The sequence below is a fragment of the Atractosteus spatula genome, chromosome 3, assembly GCF_055471065.1.
Source record: "Atractosteus spatula isolate fAtrSpa1 chromosome 3, fAtrSpa1.hap1, whole genome shotgun sequence".
NCBI classification, from domain to species: Eukaryota; Metazoa; Chordata; class Actinopteri; order Semionotiformes; family Lepisosteidae; genus Atractosteus; species Atractosteus spatula.
Window position 1 is genome coordinate 71051210 of NC_142708.1, and position 9540 is coordinate 71060749.

The window sequence follows — 9540 nt, forward strand, 5'->3', positions numbered from 1 at the left end:
TCAGCCAGGTCCTGACTGGGCTCACACCTGCTGGCTGCTGGCCATGAAATGTAATTTTCACAAGCAGAACGTTTGTTTTATGATATGTGTGACCCCTGGTTTGTAATGGAAATGTGTAGCAGAAAAGGGCAGTAAAGCAGTCTGTACACCTGCTTGCTCAAGACGGTGCAGTTTTCATTTTTCGGGACGAGGTTTCTGCGGTAGAAGCCGGACCGGAGCAGTAACAGAACCACATCGGAGTTCCACACCCATGACGAAGCAGCACCCTGACTGATGGAGAGAGAGCAGTTGGTCTTCTAAGTTTATTACAAAGTAATAAAAATACATACGCACTACACACACACACTCGTAGATCTGCAGTGACGTGCTGTTTTTCTTTGTGTTATCTGCGTGTGTGTGTCAGTGTCCGTGGGTGTTGGTCAGTGTGTCTGGCAGAGTTGTGTATGTGTCAGTGTGTGTCACACTGTAAGCCCATGACTCAGTCAGTGTATGTGTGCGGTGGTGTCTCTATTCTCGTTCAGCGATGGCCACCAGATGTGCGTCGATCTCCTCTTCACTCAGCGTCCTGTGGGGGAGGGCACAGGGTTAGTTTTCATCCTTCATTTAGGAATTTCTTCTCACATCTGTAAACTAGCCGCAGGGGGGAGGAGTGAGAAAAAGGTGCGTGATGAGACAGGGCACAGTGCACGACTCAACCTTGTTGACATACTGTCACGTACTGAGAGACTGAGAGACACTGAGAAAGTCTCAGAGACAGCGTCACACGCAGACTTGCTGAAAGATATCAAGATGCAGAGAGGCAGTGAGACACACTGACACAGCCACAGTCAGAAAGAAGCAGGGGGACAGAGCTGGGATCTTCTCTACCTGAATTTAGGGTTGTCTTTGGTGACCACCCCCACCTCGATCTCACTGGGCTTGAAGTCGAGAGAGAGGACGGAGGACAGGCAGGTGATCGCCAGCTGAGGACAGACAGGATACATGCTGATACACGCTGTCTCCTTGTGATTTTACATTCCAACACACACACTGTCCCACTGCACTCATCCACACACACACACAGTCCCACTGCACTCATCCAAACTCTCACACACACACACACACACTATCCCACTGCACTCATCTCCACACTCACACACACACTGTCCCACTGCACTCATCCACACACACACACACACACACACACACACACTGTCCCACTGGTCCCGTTTAAACACAATATAATTATTCTCTGTTTTTACAAGACATTAACACCCCATGGTCTGAGCATCCTCATAAGGCCCTGCATCAGGCTCGGTTCTGATATACCGCAACCTGCAGTGTTTGTGCCTGCTCGGTTTGGTGTTTGGTGTTGTGCTGTCTGTTTAGTGTCTGTGTTGTGCTTCATGAGTGCTGTTGCTAGCTGTGGCTGAGCTCCCTGGTGTTCGGGGCGTCCGGTACCTCCACGGTCTTGTCGTAGGGCAGGTCGGGCCTCTTGCGCAGTTTCTTCTCCAGGTAGCTGCTGGCCTCGGTCTGTTTGGCACCGGCGCAGGTGGCGCGGTAACCGCAGTAGTAGCCGGCGGGATCGCACTTGTACAGCATGGGTCCGAGCTGGGGGTCCATGGAAATCATCATCATGCCTGGGGGGAGGAGAGAGGGGGATGAGCCCCGCCGCCCTGAGCCACTCTCTCTGAATCCACATCACCAGAGCCCAGACGACCTGGGCGTTTGCACCCGGTCAGATATAATCATAATTCCTTTCCCTTACACAGCTCTTATCTGGACACCCCATTCAAAGTGCTTTACAGGTAATGGGGAATCCCACTGCCACCACCAATGTGCAGCCCCACCTGGGTGATGTGAGTGCGCCGCTGCTCTCCCCCCACACCAGCTCTCAGTGGGGAGGAGAGCAGAGTGATGAAGCCAGTTCAGAGAGGGGGATTATTAGGATTGTTAAAGGCCAATGGGAAATTTGGCCAGAATGCCACGTTAACACTCCTACTCTTTTCGAGAAACACCCTGGGATTTTTAATGACCATGGAGAGTCAGGACCTCGGTTTTATATCTCATCCGAAGGACGGCGCTTTTTTTTCAGTATAGTGTCCCCGTCACTATACTGGGGCATTAGGACCCACATGGACTGCAGGGTGAGCGCCCCCTGCTGGCCCACTAACACCTCTTCCAGCAGCAACCTTAGTTTTTCCCAGGAGGTCTCCCATCCAGGTACCGGCCAGGCTCACACCCGCTGAGCTCCAGTGGGTTAAGGTACAGGAGAAGATGAGGGCAGTTCTTAAGATTGTGGAACATTTCAGAGCATGACCGCAGGGAAATAATCATAAAAACACTTGGAAGAAGGGACACACCTTTCAAATCTGTCTTGTTTCCTAAGCTCCTCACCTGGATCACACGCACACGCAGGACACCACTATGACACGAAAGCCCGCCCCATAGAGAATCCTCCAATCCGTCATTAGCGCCGGCGTCCTCGCGGCCAATCACGGCCCGACATTAGAAATGTTTCCACGCCCCTCGGAATCGCGAGGGGCAAGCGCGAAGCGCTCGAGACCGGGCGAGCGAGGGAGAAAACGTCGCCTTTTAAACGACACTAATTCTCAAGGTAATGTCATTATTTTAACGTCATTTCCTTCAGACACATCGTCAAATTTTATTTGATTGTTACTCATCCCCGACTAAAATATAACAACTCCCTCTTTAAATCCATTCATACAGTATAACGAAATAACACCGTGTAACACTGTAGCACCTTTGTACGTATGCGTATACAGACTGAAAGAATGTTCCAGTGACAAACGTGAACTCATACCATCTGTGAGAACAACTTAAGAACATTAACTGCAATAAAAGAAAAGCTGCTCGTTAAGCCAGAAAGTCAGTTTAAACCGACTAGCTGAACGTTAAAAGGATTTTATTCCTCTTCGGTCTTACTTGAACTGACAGTTCATGTGCACGTCCGTGGTATTTAAATATTCATTCCCTCGCAGCAATTTCGGGGCAAATTTCTCCCCCAGGAGAACGTGAAACGTCGTGGGACATTCAGCGCTGCGCGTAAGGAACGATGACTGCGCTGTATGAGCGTCACAGCGAGGGAGCAGTGCAGTACAGTACTTCCCGCTGGGATAAGCAGCCTCAGTGTGCAGGCAGCGCCTGTCTGAGCCTCTGAGCAATCTGTGTGTGGGGCACCACTGGGCCCGCAGCTCTGTTCTGTATACAAAGCCACTGCCTGCTTTGCACCCAGGTATTCTAACCCGAGTGAAGTCCCTGCCCTGACTCTAGATCACTGCAGACTCTGGGGCTAAACTAAACCAAGGGGTTTCCACCATGTCCCAGGATGAGAACCCTGATGTACTGTATGCAGTCTTGTTCTAAGCTGGTTATTGATCAAGTAAGCAAGTTTTTTTTATTATTTGAAATATCTATATAGTACTTTGTTTGACAAATAACCCGGATTTTTGCAATTAAATTATTCTAGATTCTTGGAAACGGTTACTTACTGGTGACCTATAAAATCTGCTGGACTGGAGATCTCCAAGCTGGAGACTTCTGAGCAGAGGGGTGTCATGCACACAGCTGGCTGAGATCTCTATAATAACTGTCTGATACTCTTACCCTGAGCCCTTATATATTACAAGGGGCTGCCTTAACTGAGGCATTATGCACATATAATATCAAGAACATCATGATACAAGCAGAAGCTCAGCAGTGGTGTGTCCAGCTGGGCCTTGTGCATCATTCCAAAATAAGACATTTTCAAACGTGTTTGGAGCCCCTACGTCTTTTTATATGGCACAATTCTGTGTTGCAAAGACTAGGATGCCTGTGTTGGCCTTAGAAAGAAGCGTGTAAGACTATTGGCTATGTTATGATGCCACTGTGACTCTTGGTTCACAACGGTGTTGACTCTACTGACAGGTCAGTGTGACTCTGTTGCCCGTACAGAGAGGACAGTGTTGACTCTATGGACAGGTCAGTGTGACTCTGTTGCCCGTACAGAGAGGACAGTGTTGACTCTATGGACAGGTCAGTGTGACTCTGTTGCCCGTACAGAGAGGACAGTGTTGACTCTACTGACAGGTCAGTGTGACTCTGTTGCCCGTACAGAGAGGACAGTGTTGACTCTATGGACAGGTCAGTGTGACTCTGTTGCCCATACAGAGAGGACAGTGTTGACTCTATGGACAGGTCAGTGTGACTCTGTTGCCCGTACAGAGAGGACAGTGTTGACTCTACTGACAGGTCAGTGTGACTCTGTTGCCCGTACAGAGAGGACAGTGTTGACTCTATGGACAGGTCAGTGTGACTCTGTTGCCCGTACAGAGAGGACAGTGTTGACTCTGTGGACAGGTCAGTGTGACTCTGTTGCCCGTACAGAGAGAACAGTGTTGACTCTATGGACAGGTCAGTGTGACTCTGTTGCCCATACAGAGAGGACAGTGTTGACTCTATGGACAGGTCAGTGTGACTCTGTTGCCCATACAGAGAGGACAGTGTTGACTCTGTGGACAGGTCAGTGTGACTCTGTTGCCCGTACAGAGAGGACAGTGTTGACTCTACTGACAGGTCAGTGTGACTCTGTTGCCCGTACAGAGAGGACAGTGTTGACTCTATGGACAGGTCAGTGTGACTCTGTTGCCCGTACAGAGAGGACAGTGTTGACTCTATGGAAAAGCTGTGGAAATGTGGAAAGGTGCATTATATAGAGACGTTTGTAGACTCACAGCAGCCCAGTGGTCTCATCTCAGCATTCTGTGTGTAGACCTGGGAGATGTCAGCCATGCGCCGGCACAGCATGTCAGCTGGGATCTCGTAACCAAATTTATATTTCCATTCAGCAGCTTCCACACGAGCCCGGTGCACCTGGGAGCGACTGTCCGCTGAGGGGTATGAAGAGAGGCTGAGAGTAAGAGAGGTGGCCACGCTTTTCAGGACAGTCGCACCTGTACGGTATTTCTGGAATTTGAGATATAGACAGATACCCATAGTGAAAGAGAGAAACAGGTTCAGAGAGTGTGAGAGAGAAGCCAAGAGGATCAGAGAGTGAGAGAGAGAGGAACCGAGAGGCTCAGAGAGTGAGAGAGGGACAGAGGGAGGAACAGGGAGGTTCAGAGAGTGAGAGAGTGAGGAATGGAGAGGCTCAGAGAGTGAGAGGACAGCACTGGACCTCAGGACAGCACTGCTAGAGCACCACAACCCAGACTCAACCACATCACAGCACAGATCAAACAGCAATATCTCACACACTGGGACACACACACACAGACACAACATAAACTGGAATGTTACAGAACCTTAAACAGACAATACACACTAGCTGAATATTTGACCAAAATAAAAAATAACAAACAGAAACAGACCCTGACGAAGTACAGGCTCAGTGACCACAACCTGGCCATAGAAACTGGGCGACACAGGCAGACCTGGCTGTCCAGAGAGGACAGGCTGTGCTCCCACTGCCAGCGGGGAGAAATAGAGACAGAGGTGCACTTCCTACTGCACTGTGACAGATACTCTGGGATTAGAGAAACATTCTTCCCTAAATTCAGAAATCTAATCCCAGAGTTCCCACACCTGCCAGAATCACAACGGGTCCCAATCCTACTGGGAGAGGGAGGAGGGAACTCAGTTGAACTGGCAGCCCAGTATGTGATCTCCTGTCACAGCCTGAGGAACAGTGAGTCTGTCTCCCAATAATGCTCCAGCCGCCTACAGAATATGTCAATATTGTATAATATGTCTTTGTTGTAAATGTCTGTAATATGTCTGTAGATTTTATTTTACTTCTATTTTTGTTTTGTTTCATGTAAATATCATTACTTTCATTTGCTTTGGCAACACTGATTGTACCCATCGGTCATGCTAATAAAGCACCTTGAATTGAATTGAGTGAGAGAGGGAGAAATGGAGAGGCTCAGAGAGTGAGAGAGGGAGAGAGGGAGGAACGAAGAGGCTCAGAGAGTGAGAGAGGGAGGAATAGAGAGGCTCAGAGAGTGAGAGAGGGAGAGAGGGAGGAATGGAGAGGCTCAGAGAGTGAGAGAGGGAGAGAGGGAGGAATGGAGAGGCTCAGAGAGTGAGAGAGGGAGGAATGGAGAGGCTCAGAGAGTGAGAGAGTGAGAGAGGGAGGAACGGGGAGGTTCAGAGAGTGAGAGAAGGAGAGAGGGAGGAACGAAGAGGCTCAGAGAGTGAGAGAGTGAGAGAGGGAGGAATGGAGAGGCTCAGAGAGTGAGAGAGGGAGAGAGGGAGGAATGGAGAGGCTCAGAGAGTGAGAGAGGGAGGAATGGAGAGGCTCAGAGAGTGAGAGAGGGAGGAACAGGGAGGTTCAGAGAGGGAGAGAGGGAGAGAGGGAGGAACGAAGAGGCTCAGAGAGTGAGAGAGTGAGAGAGGGAGGAATGGAGAGGCTCAGAGAGTGAGAGAGGGAGAGAGGGAGGAACGGAGAGGTTCAGAGAGTGAGAGAGGGAGAGAGGGAGAGAGGGAGGAACGAAGAGGCTCAGAGAGTGAGAGAGGGAGGAATGGAGAGGCTCAGAGAGTGAGAGAGTGAGAGAGGGAGGAATGGAGAGGCTCAGAGAGTGAGAGAGGGAGGAACAGAGAGGCTCAGACAGAGAGAGGAAAATGGGATTAGTGTGATGAAAGCTGTAATGCAGTGAGAGAGAAACGGGGTCAAGGGGAGTGCGGTGTGCAGTGAGAGAGAGCCTGAGACGTGGAGACTGAGAGTTATATGGTACAGCCTGCAGAACGGCAGGGCAGCGAGGGGGCAGGAGAGTGTGTGTGAGCGCGAGACGAGTGCCTCTCACCGGCCTGCCCGGTCATCAGGCATCCGATGCGGGGGGTCAGCGGGAACACATTTGTCAGAGTTGTGGCGTCCAGCAGTTTGTCCTGTGCAGAGAAGAGAGGGCAGAACAGCCCATTGAGCAACAACGACAACACGCGAGACTCACCCCCCCAGCCACGCTTCTCAGCAGGATCAGCCCAGCAGCCGCGTCACGCAGAGGGGCTTCGGGCCGGCCTGCTCCTGCCCCACTGTTTATACCCCCCCAGGGGTGGCCAAGCGAAACGGAGCTGTCAGCTGACTGGGCAGGGCTTGGCGCCACTCTGGGCCTGCTGCCAGCCTCTCGCGGCTGTGCGCTCACTGCCAGCTCTTTCCCTGCCGCGCCCGCCTCTTCCCAGGAAGACAGCCGGGCTCGAGGGCCCCCACGGCTCCACGCCCCCCCCCACCCCCCCGCTCACCGGGACCTTCTTCTGCGTGACCACCACCGCACAGTCCTTCCCTCGCACGCCCACCGACGTCAGGCCGCTCTGCGCGATGGCTTTGAAGGCGTACTCTGAGAGAGAGGAGGGGGACAGGCGTCAGTGGAGAGGGGCAGAGACGGGAGGGGACGGGGTTCGCAGACCTCAGAGAACCAGGACAGGGGCTGCAAAGGCCTGAGCGAACCACACCAGTGCTGGACAAGACCCTGGAGCTCTGGTGGGACTGTCTCTGGTGGGACTGTCTCTGGTGGGACAGACTCCGGTGGGACAGACTCCGGTGGGACAGTCTCCGGTGGGACAGTCTCTGGTGGGACAGTCTCCAGTTGTACCAACATGCAATTTGACAAAGAAGGCAGTTGTTTCCTGCAGCTCTGTACTGTTCCAGTAGAACAGTAATCCCTGCCCATAGGAGTGTCTGCTTATACTGCACCAGAAGTAGGCGGTCCTGCCTGTTCTTTCATTGAGCGAGGTGATTTTCACTCTTAGGAGCTGCGCTCTCCTAAAGCACTGCCTGGAGCATTTTTTTATTGCATCTTCTCAGAGGAGGAATTTACTTTTAACTGTTATTACATTTGAACTTATTTCCAATTTAAGGCTTGTGTGTGTGTTAAGTGCCTAGAGTACAGGATAGAGATGTCTATGTATTTGTCAGTACTGTAAATGAGGAGTGGTGATGCTTTCCTTCCTGTTGTCTATGACTTTAGGCATATGGACAATTAACCAGGACTGTTGCAGTTTGCATCCTTAGGTCCAGCTCTGTGCTGCATTGAGGTGAAATTCAGGTGTTTGACGGAACATGTCTCGGCTCTGAACCAATCGGAGTTCATGACACGGGAAGATCAGTGAATTGAACTGAGTTTTCACCCTCCCAGCAGCTGTCGAGGAACGAAAGAAGTTCGTCTGACGAGGGATGACTGGGCTGTAAAACGCATCGCCGTGACCGTACACTGTGTTCTTTCTAAAACGTGCTCGAGTCGTAATAAATAAGCAAATCCGACTCAGAATGAGCAGCGCGCAGACGTCCAGTACCGTTTATTTCGTTTTCGCAACTGCGACTTGAGATCACAAGGACACAGCGCTGCGTGCTTCACAGACCAGTCACGGGTGCCCAGTGAGTGCCACCAGTAAGTCCCAGTGAGTGTCGAGCCTGCCCTGTCCTGCCAGGAGCTGCGGTCCGAGCACACGGGGCGCATCCCGACACTGGGGTCATGCCCCCCCGCCTTTACACCCCAGATCACACAGGCCCACATCCCAGGTGTCCGGGCTGTCTGGCCAGCGGGTCGGGATAAGGCGTGATCGCAGAGCAGCGCTGTCTTGAATCTGGGAGGTTTTTGGAGAGCTCCTATAAAACGCCTTGCGTTATTACCTGGACGAAAACCTAACCTGATCGTTATTTCAGTTCATATTCTGCACTTCAGAAACAATTTCTTAGATAAACAAACGTTTTGGGGGCGTGCATCTTGCATTTGCAGTTCGACTGCTTCGATTTTGGCTGAAAAGGAGAAAACATTTCGAGGCGCTCGGGTCTGTCGGCGTCTCTGCCTCTGGGATGGCCTTTTCGCCGTGAATGTTAACTCAGTCGGAGCCCAGAGCTCAGAGCGCAGGCCGCTGGCAGGGACCGCGCACAGCTCCGAGCAGGGGGGGCGGCATTTTCAGACGAAAGGGGTCAAGTTGTGCCCGTCTGTGACGAAAAGTGCCAAATCGGTTAAGCTCGCCGTAACCTCGCCTCCTCGCACGGACAGCGGGCGCCCGGACCGGATCGGTGTGGCGAGGTCGACCGCCGCAGGGAGCAGGCTCGGCCCCGCCGCCCCGGGGTTTGTGAGTTAGTTACCAGGCCAACGGCGCTCCGGTAGTGACCGGCTCGCCCGCTCGGTGCGGGCGGTGAGAGCGGGGCGAGAAGTAACAGGGTCACCTGCACCGGACCGGGGAACCCGGGCTTCGCTACCGGGAGAGTGTCTCCCTCCAGCGGGCCGCGTGAAATCAGTAGTGGCCCTCGCGGGACGAAAACGCGTGCGTTATAACTGTCTTTACACTTCGCCCCCCCCCCCTCCCCTCGTTTCCCCGCCAGCGCTCGGCAGAAAGAGCGACTCGGTCGCTCACCGACTTGGTAGAGGCGGCCCTCGGGGGAGAAGATGGTGATGTGGCGGTCGAACCCCGCGCTGGAGCCCCGGGACATGGCGGCCCTGGAGCCAGGAGCGTGTCAGCAAACCGGGGGGCTGCGGGCGGCCGGGATCTGCCGGGGACGGGCGTCTGCTCTTCTGGGCGAGGCGGCGAGGCCCGAGTGAGGCGGAGGGTGATGCA

At 52.7% G+C, this 9540-nt stretch overlaps 1 protein-coding gene across 1 annotated transcript; it reads right to left on the reverse strand.

Annotated features, from left to right (window-relative positions):
- Positions 1-288: 288 nt before the first annotated feature.
- LOC148838618 (proteasome subunit alpha type-6-like) lies at positions 289-9525 on the reverse strand. The gene is made up of 7 exons (XM_088910231.1): positions 9340-9525; positions 7219-7313; positions 6786-6867; positions 4716-4871; positions 1441-1619; positions 868-962; positions 289-565 (listed from the first exon to the last, which is right to left on the reverse strand). The coding sequence occupies exons 1-7, from the start codon at positions 9413-9415 to the stop codon at positions 508-510; spliced, it is 741 nt and encodes a 246-aa protein (XP_088766357.1). The 5' UTR covers positions 9416-9525; the 3' UTR covers positions 289-507.
- Positions 9526-9540: the final 15 nt, after the last annotated feature.